Source organism: Anneissia japonica, unplaced genomic scaffold (assembly GCF_011630105.1).
Source record: "Anneissia japonica isolate Jap-2015-1 unplaced genomic scaffold, ASM1163010v1 scaffold1951_len603592_cov169, whole genome shotgun sequence".
Classification (NCBI taxonomy): domain Eukaryota; kingdom Metazoa; phylum Echinodermata; class Crinoidea; order Comatulida; family Comatulidae; genus Anneissia; species Anneissia japonica.
The window spans coordinates 376,804-390,855 of record NW_022741522.1 but is presented as its reverse complement, the minus strand read 5'-3'; the positions used below and the strand labels follow the sequence as shown (position 1 = coordinate 390,855).

Here is a 14,052-nt window from a genome sequence, read left to right as displayed (position 1 = left end):
AATAGTACAAAAATAAAAATATATAAATTACAAAACCATAGTAATTACTGTATAATAACATAGGCATAACACATTTAAATTTATTGTTTATAGTCATCTGTCTATTTAAAATCAAATTGGTTTTACTAATTTTACTTACTACTGTTTTATTAATGCTCTATTAATTATTTTTGTTTTATCTTCCATGGTTAATTTGCTCAATCGTTGATTTGCTCGTATTGCCGTTCGTGATGTATAAGTTGTGTAATTGAAAATTAGAATTTTGATTATTTTATGTACTACATTTTTATAAAAATAAATGAAGTTGTATATTATTGCAAAATCGTGTTAAAAATGTAATAACTTGATTATTTTTAATGTGTTTATTGACGTTTGGTTTCTGCTTATAACATATTTTTAAAAGTGTATAAGTTTTATAATTAAAAATTTGAATCAAAAGTGTTTATAAAACATTTATAAAAATGTATAAGTTGTGTAATTGAAAATTATGTGCAAGTTGTATTGAATTGATAATTAAATTTATATTAAATTTACATTTCATGATTTCTGAAAAGGAAAAAAATAGTAGTAGGACAAATAATGAATAAGTTATTTGAAATACGCCGCAATTAACGCACTACATTCACTGAGAGACGCACTTGGCATTTCATAGAAATGACAGGTGGCTCATCTTGTCGGCGGCTCAACCGGTCATAATCCCTTTTTTTAGCCTAGGGCCTAGGCCTGGCCTTACTAGTACGAAACTAGGCCTAGGCCTATATATGTTACTTACCACCAAGCAAGGCAGTGAAGTGTTGCATACTACTGGCTGATAGGCTAGCTGTTATTGGTTTGCCTGTCATTTTTAACAAATATTTTCAAGATATTTTTTATTATTATTATTAATACCTCTGCCAAACAATGACTAAGAAATAAAATTTAGTGAAATGATATAGTTACAATCTAAGACTGGAAAAGATGATTAATTTTTGAGAAGAGATTTCCAGTCAATATATTATCATATCAGTATCATATGTAAGCTTAATTTATTTTTCCCATCAAATATTTTAACATTGCTTTACAATACCTTAGTTCTTCCTTACCTCCAGTATTGTGATTTAATTTGGGCGTCTGACTTCCGTACCAATATAGAAAAGCTACATATACTGCAACGACGTGCTGCCAGAATAATTACTCATTCTCATTATAGAGAATCATCTGTACCTCTTTTTAAACAACTCAAAGTACTCAATATTTATGATCTTCATAAAATTCAAATAGCAAATTTTATGTATAGGTTTATTCATAAGAAACTTCCATTACCCATGCTTGTTATGTTGAAATATCATGATAATACTAATTTAAATTGTTACAATTTAAGAAATCCCCGCGCTATATATATACCTGTTTTTTTCATTTTCTCTTCATACAACTGTTTCCATGTAATTGTTAAATAAAGTTAAGTTATAATATTTGATTGATTTTCTTATTTTAAGTATGTTTCAACCACCACTGTTCACAATTACTATAATACATTTTATCTCTTAATCTTTTAGCATTCATTGAAAGGCAACGTGCAAAAAACCCTATCTACTACTACCATCGAAGGTATCCAAGGGTTACTGAGATGTGGGATTGTAATGAGGATGACATAGTGTGCATGTTTGAAGCGGAAAGTCAGTACCAGAGAGACAGGTACGGTATATATAGACTTGCAATATTAGTCTCTTAATATTACTTAATACTTACATTTTTTAATTCTTTATGTTTTTCATTGTTTTTTTTTCAGGTTAGTGGTTTAGAGAGAATTCACTCTGGTGTCGGGCTCTTAGCCCATTAATCTCTCTTGGCATGCCGCTAACCTGTCTTTTTTTGTACTTCATTGTTTTGTCTTTTTTAATTTTTGTACAAAGGTGTGTCAAATGTTTTCTGTATATTATGCAAAATTTATATAATAAATAAAAAACATGAGTACCTAGTCTCCCTTGGCAAGCAAAAATCTATGAAAATTAACTCATCTTCCACAAATTCATGATACAGTATTTACATGTTTTTTAATTATCAAATGTTTCTTTAAATAGAGCAGACAATGGTTGTCACAATGCTTAGTAATATAAATTTGACTTAGTTTAAGGAAGCTCATTTATCTCCTTAAAGTGGCTTCTAACCTGGGACTCCTGGAAAAAAACTTGCCAATTTTGTATTGAGTTCCACATACTGTACAATGTTTGCAGTACTGTAGGTCTACAGGTAGATCTATATAGGTAATAATAAGCACCAAAAAAAAAAAAAAAGTTTCGCCTTAACATAAATATTTGATTAGTTTTACCTTCATTTATTGTACACCTGTTACACCTTGGTTACCACATGTATTGCGAAAAGAGTGACTATATACTGTAATTAATTTACGCTGTTCAGTTATTCCTTTGGATCTTGTCTATAGAGTGGTGGATCAAGAGATTTTGACTTTATTGAAAAAGACAGTTGGGAGATGTTACGCTGAACAGGGCCATAGTGCCAAAATAGCCTGTAGGTCCTATTTAGACGATTATGAGGAAGCTGCAGATAACTACTACACTAAGTGTAAGTATCATGCAAGCTGAGCAGTTGATTGAGAGGTATTGTTTCTGCATCTTGTGCAGAAGACCCAGTTGAAACCCAGCCATCGTCGGGTTTTAATTAGACTTTGATCGTTTGGCTCCTCGAATAACCCTCATATTGAGAGAGATGGGCAGTATTAGCCTGTTATGTTGTAGTTAACTAGGGTGGTGCTGTCGGTGCCCAGGGGCCCAGCCCCAATTTCTGATTTCCAGTTAGAATGAGGACAAATTAAAGAATTATTACTATTTTATTAATAAGTGCCAAGATGATGGTAAAAATTTGTTCATTTGTTGAATTGAGTAATAATGGAATAACTCTTGAAACAATATGTGATAATATTGCACAGGCAGCTAAGTATTCAATAATTCTTGTACTCATTGTGTATTTCCTTTTCAAATTTAGATGGAGAACTTGGCTTTCATGGCAATGCAAGGAGATGTTATTCTAAGCAGCAACACAGGATGGTAGATGAAAGAAGGAGAGCTCAGGAACAAGAAAACTAAACACAAACGAGTTAAATGTTATATCGCAATTAAACAGAATAGTGAAAAAATACATAGAAATATATTGGTCAAAGAAACTACAGAATAAAGTTGAAGTGTATGTATTTAATACTAAAACAAAAATAGCAAATTTTCATTTCTATTATTAAACAAGACTTACTTACAACAGGCCTACTTATTCCTCTCATGTAATAACTTGTACTGTATTACTTCAGTATGTTTTGCCTCACTGCATCACTAAGTAAACTGCTAATTTTTAAGGTTTATTTAGTTTTTTTTTTTCTTGGAGTGTTAATACATTGTTAAGAATGAAATATTCTGTTGAGTCTTATTAAGGGTTTTTCTTCAAAATTGTATGGAAAGAGTGAGAATTAGTGTGTGAATTAAAAAGAAACCAACTTAAAGTGCTCTTTTATTTTGCTGAGAAGTCTGTGTGCTGAAATAGTTATCAAAACAATGTAGAAAGTACCAAGTCAGTCGCAGGCAGACTAGGTTCCCTTATCGTTGTTCTTTTATTTGTGAAGCAAAGTTTGAGCAAAAAAAACTGGTCCCAGATTTTGTTCCACCATTACTGCTTTACAGTGGCGGTGCAGGGAGAAAATTTCCCTGATCACAGTTGTCCATTTTTTCACCCCACTTCCCCCCCCCCCTCATGGTAATTCTGGATATGGCCCTGATACTGTAGTGGGGTATACATTTTAATAGAGATATTGCACACCTGAATTGGACTGGACAAATTATCTTTCACAATTAAAAAAGGTCCACACCTCAAATTCAACATACATCAATAACAAATTTATTCAAATTAATAGTCAATATTAAATCATATATACATTTTAATATCTACCTTACAGAGATAAACTGCCATAAGCACTGTAAACAGTCCAGAATAATGCCTTGACATTAACCATACACAGGAGCTATATAGACACAGTTTATATTTGTGTAGTCAACTTTGGTAAAGAAAATATATTAATATAATTTTTAGCTTTAAAATTTCTCAAAACTGGGACTCTCAATTCATGATTTAATGATTCTAGGCTGGTTAACAATTTAAAGTGGATTTTCAATTACATATGCAAGTACTGTACAACCTTTCCTTTGATTTTAAATAGAGTACAGTACTGTTACGTGCATCCAATATTCCATATCACAAAAAAAAAAAATCTGACTGCAATATATGCAACACTATTTTTTTTTCTTGAGTGGGTAATTCCAAGTATTGCAGAGATCAGGTCATCATGTGAATCATGTTTCTGGAGGGTCAGGTTGTCATAAACAATAATAATAATAATAATGACAATAATAATAATAATAATTGATAAAGTACATTATGCTGAAGCCTCAATGTGCTTAACAATAAAAAAGAAGAAGAAGGCAATTTTTGTGCCTTCTGTACTGCTTTGTCCCTTGTATTTTTCATCAGCACATACAAACAAATAAATTGTACCAATATGGAGCAAAAGCTCTTGCGTAGTTTGCATTAAAATTGATGAGAACGTCCGCCCTCCTGCGTGTGGAGTAATTTGACGGATTGGAGAAACTACAAGAAAAGAAACGAACCCAATCGGCGCCCTTGATTATAAAGATATTGTGTCACTGATCAGATAAATTAAAATTGCTCTCTATGGATCCCATCCCCCCCAAAATGGATTTCGACCGGAATTCCACTATATGGACTATCTGGCCTATCTTCTGTTATCTTTGGTATTAAAAATTGAATAAAAACCAACAGTATAATATACTGTATTATGTATAATTAATACATTAAAATTAAATTAGAATATTTGCCTATAAAATTATAAATTGCAACATTGTGTAAACAAAAGAATGCAAGCGGATAGGATTATCATATTCATTTATTAGCTAATATACCATAATTTACCAGATCCAACCAGATTTCATTTATCAAGGTATTCTAAAATTATTCAGAATAATGTTTGGTTTTTTTTTGTTTCATTCATTTTGTCAATTTTTTTTTAGGTTTGCTTTATTTTGTTAACGCTTATTGGTAGCCAACTAATTTTGATGTGCTTGGGTAGCGAGTTCTGAACTTAAGGCACTTGTCGCGGTCAATGGAGATGCTGTTCTTCTTCAGAGCTATTTCCTGTTCCAGAGATCTGCGTGTTGCCATCAAATCCCTCAGACTGGACTGTGATTCCGCCAGTTTCTGCTTGAGCTGGTCGATAGAGTTCTGGATCTCGCCGACTTCATTCACCATCCTGTTGGAAGAGGAGAGAAATGTTGACATTTAATCTTCAATGGGTGATCATATTCAAAATTGGAATACACAGCAGTAGTGCCAAGGATAAGGCTGTTGTGGGGGTGGGTGGGGGAAGTAGTCGCGGAGAGTGCCATGGGGCATGCACCCAATAGCAAGGACATACGCTGGTTTAGGCCTGGGGGATGTGGAGGTGCAAAAAATGAGAATGCAGAATTAAATCTTAGAATGTAGAACTAAACCCCTTTTCCAAAGTAAAGTTAACAGTTATTTTTAGTATTTTCACCCATTATAGTGGAACAATTTGCTGTGTATGCACTCCCCAGCCTACGCCCATGCCAATAGGGGACCAAACCACTAGGGTAAAAAATAAGAAAGATGAAAAGATTTCATCTAATTCAGACAATATTTGTTTTGAATGTTTGTGAACCAGAGTGTTCGAACTCTGAAAAACAAATTAAATACTCGTTTCACAGGGGGTTACTGAGGGCGCTACGGATGACTGTACTTGTCAAAATCGGCGTAACATTCTAGCATTTATTACTTCTTTGTTATACGCTGAAGAACCACCGACAAACAGCTGGTAGTTCGGGGAAGATAAACCTAGACAATAACGTACAAATAACGGATATATGTTTGTTGTGCTATCTTGCTGGCAGTATATACTTGATTGCACAAGTGGGGGCGCCCTCTGAAGATATATCAACCCATGCAAAAAGCAGACGAGAAAACTCGCACTTGGTTGAGACAATAAAAAATGCCTTTCCAATGCCTGTGACGAGTTTACTCGTCCCCTAATATTTTCCTGCGAATTTATTACACACACCATTTCATAAAAGTATGTTTGTACATGAAAACTTGTTCTGGCACCCGGCAAGGAACCTAAAAAAAAGGTCTGGCAGTCAATGTGTTAAGGTGGTAACTTACTTGAAATGTGCAGGATCTCTGCATAGTTCTACATTGGGCCTGTAAGTCCTGTGGTCTAGTCTTGTCTGTGCTACCTTCATCGGTGCTTCTTTGTCTTTGATTGCTTTCTGCAATGAGGCTACGTTCCTCTCCATTTCAGCAATCTCTTCAACAATCTGTAAATTATATATAAGTAATTATTATTGTAAACATTTAGTCACATAATTTTACTTCATATACAAATTAACAATTTAATAATGGAAGTAATTGGCTATTTTTTTGTCATGTTGTGTCAAATTATTAAATTTATCTGTAAATTGTGAATAACATTGGAATGTATTATGGTTCACTTCAGTTCATTTCATTTGACAGGCATGCCAAGTACAGTGTGTTGACAGATGACCAATGGCTGGTAGCACCTTGTCCAATAAGAAGAGTAATTTTGACCTAGTCCTGCAGTATACTCAATCTCCTGAAGCCCATTACTGCATAATCCTGCTAATAGACAGACAATACATTAACCTCTAGGTGGCGGTATTGAATGTTTGTGTTTACCTTTTCTCTGTGGTTCTCCATCTGTGTCTTGGCATTGTTCATTTCTTGAATCCTATTTGCAAACTCTGTGTTAACGGTGTTGCATTGCTCTCTCATGTCATTCGATGTGTCTGTGAGAATTTGGTCGATCAAGTTCCTGAGTTGCTGAGAAGCGAGTTTCTCGTGCTCGGCACGGACGATGTTGTCGTGCGAAAACTGAGCCCAGCTCTCGGGTGTTGATTGTCTATAAATAAGTACATGAATAATAAGAAGCAATTTGGCAGAAGTATTGGTTTTGGCACCACATGGTGGTCTCTTAACTTGAAGTGGGGGTTTCACAATTGGGTAACTGGTGGGGTTGCCCGCTACTAATGGTCATGGCATCATTTTCTTTTGCAGCACCAACACATAAGAATTCATTCCACACATTAAATATTGTTCGTTGCTTCATTTAAATTAACCTTTATTTCCACCATTAACATGCACAGCATATAATAATAATAATAATAATAATAATAATAATAATAATACAGTAATAATAATAGTTTAGATTTGTATAGCGTCGGTGTCCATCAAACAAGATGTTCATGGCGCTTGAGTTCCTGTCTCTTATACACATCTTACATGAAAACTTGTTCTGGCACCCGGCAAGGAACCTAAAAAAAGGTGGTAACTTACTTGAAATGTGCAGGATCTCTGCATAGTTCTACATTGGGCCTGTAAGTCCTGTGGTCTAGTCTTGTCTGTGCTACCTTCATCGGTGCTTCTTTGTCTTTGATTGCTTTCTGCAATGAGGCTACGTTCCTCTCCATTTCAGCAATCTCTTCAACAATCTGTAAATTATATATAAGTAATTATTATTGTAAACATTTAGTCACATAATTTTACTTCATGTACAAATGCTGTTAACATTATTTTTTTGTCATGTTGTGTCAAACTATTAAATTTATCTGTAAATTGTTAATATAATGAACTTAAGTAGGCCTGTGCCTGAATATCGATTAATACACACAGGACGTTCAAGGGTGTGAGATGGGCGTTTCCATTATTATTTTTTTTATGTTTGAGAAGTTAATTTAAAGGAAATTTTAAAACTTTCTGTAACCTTAAACATCACCTTTGACCTTTCATCCCAAACTTTAATCACCTTTTCCTATACTAGACCCATATCTACCATTGTACTAGATTTTATGATGATCTATTCATTAAGCTCTGTCTACACTATTAAATTTTATGTGACAAATTTGTGTGATATGCCTATATATGGTCATGATGATGTCACATATTATATCCAAATCACATATCATTTGTCAATTAATCTGATAGTGTGGACAAAGCTTTAGTTTTTGAGTACAGGGGCGGATCCAGAAATGTCCAATAGGGGAGGGGGGGCGAAAGTTGGGCCGATCGAGCCAACACTGTCCTAGGGGCATGCCCCCACGAAATTTTTGTGTTCTAGACGCCCGAACATAACATTTTAGGCATTCTGGGCTATCATTTTTTTTCTCTCTTTTTTTCTTTTCTTTTTTTTTTTTTTTAACCTCTCAAAAGGGGGACGGGCCGCCCCCCCACCAAAATCCGCCCCTGGAGTATACTGTGCTTGCAGTACAAAGTGAAATTCCTGCGAAAAATTGGAATATATTAAGGTTCACTTCAGTTCATTTCATTTGACAGGCATGCCAAGTACAGTGTGTTGACAGATGACCAATGGCTGGTAGCACCTTGTCCGATAAGAAGAGTAATTTTGACCTAGTCCTGCAGTAATACTCAATCTCCTGAAGCCCATTACTGCATAATCCTGCTAATAGACAGACAATACATTAACCTCTAGGTGGCGGTATTGAATGTTTGCATTTACCTTTTCTCTGTGGTTCTCCATCTGTGTCTTGGCATTGTTCATTTCTTGAATCCTATTAGCAAACTCTGTGTTAACGGTGTTGCATTGCTCTCTCATGTCGTTCGATGTGTCTGTGAGAATTTGGTCGATCAAGTTCCTGAGTTGCTGAGAAGCGAGTTTCTCGTGCTCGGCACGGACGATGTTGTCGTGCGAGAACTGAGCCCAGCTCTCAGGTGTTGATTGTCTATAAATAAGTACATGAATAATAAGAAGCAATTTGGCAGAAGTATTGGTTTTGGCGCCACATGGTGGTCTCTTAACTTGAAGTGGGAGTTTCACAATTGGGTAACTGGTAGGGTTGCCCGCTACTAATGGTCATGGCATCATTTTCTTTTGCAGCACCAACACTTAAGAATTCATTCCACACATTAAATATTGTTCGTTGCTTCATTTAAATTAACCTTTATTTCCACCATTAACATGCACAGCATATAATAATAATAATAATAATAATAATAATAATACAGTAATAATAATAGTTTAGATTTGTATAGCATCGGTGTCCATCAAACAAGATGTTCATGGCGCTTGATATGTGGACTAGTAACTCTATCAATTGACACTGCACCTCGGTTAATTAAATGACACTTTATCAATTTTTACATGGGTATTTCACACAAGGTAGCCACATGACAATTTGATAGTGTAGGCCTTCTCCTGAACATTGATTAGAAATCTCACGCGCACGCACAGTGGCTACCACCAGTTCAGCCGACTGAACTAACTGAGCTAAGCTCTTGTTTGCCACTTGAGTGCCAACCCAGCAAAAGATAGAACAAGAGAGCCAACTATGCTCATTGAGAGCATGAACAAACGCTATTCCCTACGCAGCCAGTGACGCCCGCTGTCATTTGCATGTTTACCCGCATCCTGTCACGCACGGTCTGTTTGTCTGTTTATCAGTTTTTCACGATACAGTACTTGTTTTTACTTACCAAGTTCATAGTACACACCAGTAGAGTTCATACGCAGGTGAACATACAACCATTAACGGCTGTCCTACGCAGGTGTGACATTTTTATAAATGGGAGTACCTCTCTTGTTATATTTATACTCTTTGCTTTTACTTACACAGCATTGAATTTTGCCGAGCCCTCCTTGTACATGATGTCAGTTGAGTCATTATTGAGATTGGCGCACTTGGTATCAATATCGTATGCTTCAACTTTATCAGACCAATCCATTGTCAACTTGTGCTTACTTCCTCGGTTCAATCTGAAATAATGTAGAATAGTATGACCATAAATAACTCATTAATACTGATTTTCATTTTGTTTGTCAATATACTAAAAAACAGTTTCCCCCAGGAGGTAAAGGAACGCCCTAAACCCTGTTCTCTTGGACCATAGGTTCTGCCCCTATTGGGTCATAAATCTTTGATCCACTTGTGCCACCCCCCCACAAAAAAATTTTGGATCTACCACTGAAAACGGTAGGCTGGTGCACTGCTGCTGGTGAATGTTGCACTGTTGTTTCCTGGATCTGGCAATCCTGATACACTTCAATGTTTTTATGGTGGTGTCATCTACCACTGCCCTGATTTGGGGAACAGAGGGACTCTAAGACCTTGATGAAGACTGTATGGTTTTGAGTGACCCTCATGTACCCATCAAATGTTGATTCTCACAGGATACAAAAAGATGGTGTTTGGGTCATTTTATTTGTTCACTTATTCCATACCTAAAAAAAATGTGACTGAATACATTTAAACAAAAGAATGGCTTACTTGATTTGTCTATCCGATTGTTCAATTGTTCTCCTCAGCAAGTCTTGTACTTTGACAATTATCTCATATTCCTAATAATAAAGACATTAAAAGAAATAAATAATAGTGAAATATTATTCAGAATATAACAAATTAATTCTTTAAATATTATTGAATACTCCTAGGCCTAGCCTAGTCTAGTGTCATTGTGACAATATTGAAATGTTTAATAAGCTTTGGGCTACCTTATTAAGTGCAAGCTCAACACGATCATGAACAAGATCAATGTCATGCCTTCTTCCGCGGCATTGCAAATTGTCTTGTGCTATTGACATTGGAATTTCAGTGGCGTCAAGAGCATTTTCTAGTCGCTTCTTCTGGGCGCAGAGTAGATCCGTCTCCTCGATCATCTCTTCAATTTCACGGTTCAATTCAAACTTCCAAAAGTGGATATCGTGAAGGCGCTCTGTAAGTTTCTTTGTGGCATCTGTCTGAGTACGCTTCGTCAAGGCATCCGTCTCATTCGACAGTGTCTTCGATTCATGTCGCAGCCTCTCTGCGTTGTCACGATCTGAAAAACTTTGGTAATATTGTTGGTAGTTTGATGTATGCCATTCTTGTGGAGTGTGCTTAGCTGAGCGAAAGCCTTCAGATGTGGGGGCTCCTCTCGCAGTTCCTAGCACACCACTATCACCGTATGTTGTCATTCTTGCAAGACTTTCAGCTAGCTCACTGTCGGTTCTGGTCCCAACAACACCAGAATATGGAGGAGTAGGGGCCGGTGGAGTACGTGTTTTCGAAAGTAGTGTGGCCATTGTCCTTTTTTGTGTTCAAAACACTTAACTTCTGTAGCCAAACAAAACAAAAACAACTTATATGAATGAAGTGAAATGTGTCTACTCTGCAAATTCTGCTAAAGAGAATGTAGCATCAGCTCATCAATGTGTTGATTGAGGAAGCTTGACTTTCTGTTGCTAGCGTACTTAATTTTTTATTATGTACTGTTGCCATAGTAAATCTAAACGTCACAAATTTCATTTATCTCATTGGCTGCTTAATTAGACGGCTGCTCTAAAGGCCAATACCATTTCTGCTATGTGAGGGCGTACTGTAGGATTAAAAAAAAAGGTTAGGCAAATATTAAAGAGATGGAAAAGAAGAAAAGAGACAGATTGCTGGCACTCAGGTGCTCTTATGCTAATCATTGTTTTTGTTCACTACTACTACTATATAATTAATGACATTATTACTATCGGACAGACAGGAAGTAGGACTACACAATTGTATGTATTTTCGTTCAACAACATTTTAGGTTAGGGTAAGCAACATTTATTATTTTATTTAATATTAACCTCTACAGAGACTCTGGCTGTAGTACAGAGTGGCTTACTTAGCTCTAGGCCAGGTTCAGGACAGGTCAGTCAGGTCTCCCTCGGCATGTACGCCGCCGCCTATCTATCTAGGAGGCCTAGGCTAGTGGCCCAGTCTAGGTAGGCCCACCATTTCCTCTCTACTACTACTGGTCTAAGCCTACCCACGGACCTTTACTGTAATCTTTAGAATAAGCCCTAGGAAGGTTTGTTGTGTGTAACATCATGTCATGGTAGTGTACCGGTACTGTCTGTGTAGGCCCCCTAGTTTAAGTAGTACTACTGTAGCTAGTAGAATAGGTAGGGTTGCATTTCGTATGTAATTTCAGTAGTCTGTATGCTAGTTATAATATGGTGTTGCTGTTTAATTATGAAGTGGTTCACATGAAAGTCAACTCAAGTGTACAATTTATACTAACTAAAAAAAAAAACATTATCCAAATGTGTAGACAGGTACAGTATAAAAACATTTAATTTTAATGCCACAATCCAGCAGAACAACTACGGCAGTTCGAAAAACCTGAACGTTAAACAGCACGCTCAAAAGAAAAAAGCGATGGCACTGTCTGTATGAAGCCGCATTTTTGTTGTCAGATGTTTCATGGGAAAATTCCGATCAGAAAATATAAGACTGCCATTCAATAGTGGAAAAAAAAATCAGATATTCAGGCAATTTATTACTGATTACAAAATAGTAGCAGCTTCTCTTGCTAGCGAGCACAGAAACCTTGTATTTATTTACTTTTTGTGAGTGGTTGAATCATGTAATGATATGTTGTGACTGAGAATAACATTGGGTGCACAGGCCTAGCCAGTGAGCCGTTTGGACGGCCTACAATTATTTAAGACGGCAACTTTTACCGTGACGGCTTGGACAGCTTGGCCTAATCAGCTCAGCCTAGCCTAATTGGGCCTGGTCTACCTGTAGCAAATTCTTTATATTCTTCAAATCTATTGAATGTTACATTAAACTAAAGCTAAATCAAATTTTAAGTTTGATAAAAACAACATTTATTGATTGAATGTACGTTGATTTCGTACCAATATTCGGTTAAGATTCCCAAAGATGGGCATGGCCTGCCTATCGGCTCAGTGCCATGCTCACTGGCGTCCATTTTGGACGGCCTATTTCGGGCTACGGCCTCCTACTACTACTAGGCCGTAGCCTAGCCTAGTTATGAAATCATCGCACAATTTTACCTGTCTACATGCACCGAACAAAAAGGATGTCAGTGACTGTATTCCCTCTCGAATGCTGAAATGTTTTTTTGTTTGGCGAAAGTTCTTTCTAACACAATACAAATTACAATATCGTATCTGTACTGTACTGCTGATGTGTAGTTCAATGCATACTGCAGGAGTGAAATTCAGCATACGCACAGTTAAATGTAAATACGCACACGTATACTGATCATATCACTATAGCAACTGATGACTGCTATAACAGTTGGTTATAAAAAACTAAAATTAAAAGACGGCGTTTGACTTATAAAGCAATTACTAGAGCATGCATCGTACACTAAATAAGCCCTACTTTATCATGCGATTGTAGTTGTACTGCAATTAAGTTACATCAATGTGCTTGGTTTATTATCAACAGCTCTACTACAATCATTAAAAACAAACCAGATGAAACTATTCAAGTATTCATGGGATGGCACATATTTCCCGGATTTGGTTTTTTTCTCATGAATAATTAAAAATTCCTAGAAACAGTAACGAACAGTGCAAGATTAAAGCATCTATTGCACAGTATATTAAGGGTAGGCCAAATAAAAAGAATTTCTTGTTTCTACTTGTCATCATCAAACAAAGTAAATCAAAACAAAGAATTCCTTCCAAAGATTAAATATTTTCAATTTCATTCTGAAAACTAAAGTGTTAAAAGTTATTCATTTTCTATAGGCCTACTGTACAATTAAACACTGTATTACACCTGGTTGGTGAAATCTGTGTTTGAATCTGAAAATAGGCCTATGCTGGATACATTTTCTGGACAAAATTAATTTTTTTCAATACAAAAAAAATTCCGCCACTAAATTTTGAATTTTCGCTCGAAAATTCAGGTAGGGGTGGTGATACTAAACAAGTACTTTTTTATTTGGCCATATTCATACTAAAATAGGGGTTGTTATTTGAAAGTCATAGTTGAGGTATGAAAAACATCTTAATTTGTAATGGGTAAGTGATTACTGTATTTGGGAGAGTAAGAACTTCAAGAACTTTGCTTTTGTACTTAGGCCTGTAAAATGGTGTTGGAGTTGAAAGCAACACAAAATACTTCCTACAGTAAAACACAACCACAGTGGTGGGGGTTTTTACTAGATTTAAGTTAA

The 14,052-nt window shown here is 35.9% G+C and overlaps 2 protein-coding genes across 3 annotated transcripts in view; one reads left to right on the top strand and one right to left on the bottom strand.

Annotated features, from left to right (window-relative positions):
* Positions 1-3,259, top strand: part of LOC117118724 (NADH dehydrogenase [ubiquinone] 1 beta subcomplex subunit 10-like) — a 4,531-nt gene extending 1,272 nt beyond the window's left edge. The window contains exons 2-4 of the mRNA XM_033263400.1: positions 1,536-1,674; positions 2,423-2,562; positions 2,983-3,259. Of these exons, the coding sequence (XP_033119291.1) occupies positions 1,536-1,674; positions 2,423-2,562; positions 2,983-3,083 (380 nt within the window). The 3' untranslated portion in view covers positions 3,084-3,259. The remainder of the gene's footprint in view (positions 1-1,535; positions 1,675-2,422; positions 2,563-2,982) is intronic.
* A 1,665-nt stretch (positions 3,260-4,924) lies between these two features.
* On the bottom strand, positions 4,925-11,333 carry LOC117118725 (tektin-4-like). Of its 2 annotated transcripts, XM_033263401.1 has the most exons (6): positions 10,592-11,333; positions 10,368-10,438; positions 9,713-9,856; positions 6,766-6,988; positions 6,232-6,386; positions 4,925-5,305 (listed from the first exon to the last, which is right to left on the bottom strand). In XM_033263401.1, exons 1-6 carry the CDS (start codon positions 11,159-11,161, stop codon positions 5,089-5,091), a joined length of 1,380 nt encoding a protein of 459 aa, XP_033119292.1. In that variant the 5' UTR covers positions 11,162-11,333; the 3' UTR covers positions 4,925-5,088. The 2 variants fall into 2 exon arrangements, with proteins under 2 accessions (XP_033119292.1, XP_033119293.1); XM_033263402.1 differs by lacking the exons at positions 4,925-5,305; positions 6,232-6,386; positions 6,766-6,988 and adding exons at positions 7,396-7,577; positions 8,603-8,825.
* Positions 11,334-14,052: the final 2,719 nt, after the last annotated feature.

What these genes read in the sequence shown, in the direction of transcription:
- LOC117118725 (XM_033263401.1), bottom strand. Translation starts at nt 11,161, where the DNA reads ATGGCCACACTACTTTCGAAAACACGTACTCCACCGGCCCCTACTCCT. An exon ending in TTGAGCTTGCACTTAATAAG is followed by an intron (nt 10,439 to 10,591) that starts GTAGCCCAAAGC and finishes CTTTATTATTAG; the next exon opens with GAATATGAGATAATTGTCAA. An exon ending in AGAGATCCTGCACATTTCAA is followed by an intron (nt 5,306 to 6,231) that starts GTAAGTTACCAC and finishes CTCTTCCAACAG; the next exon opens with GATGGTGAATGAAGTCGGCG.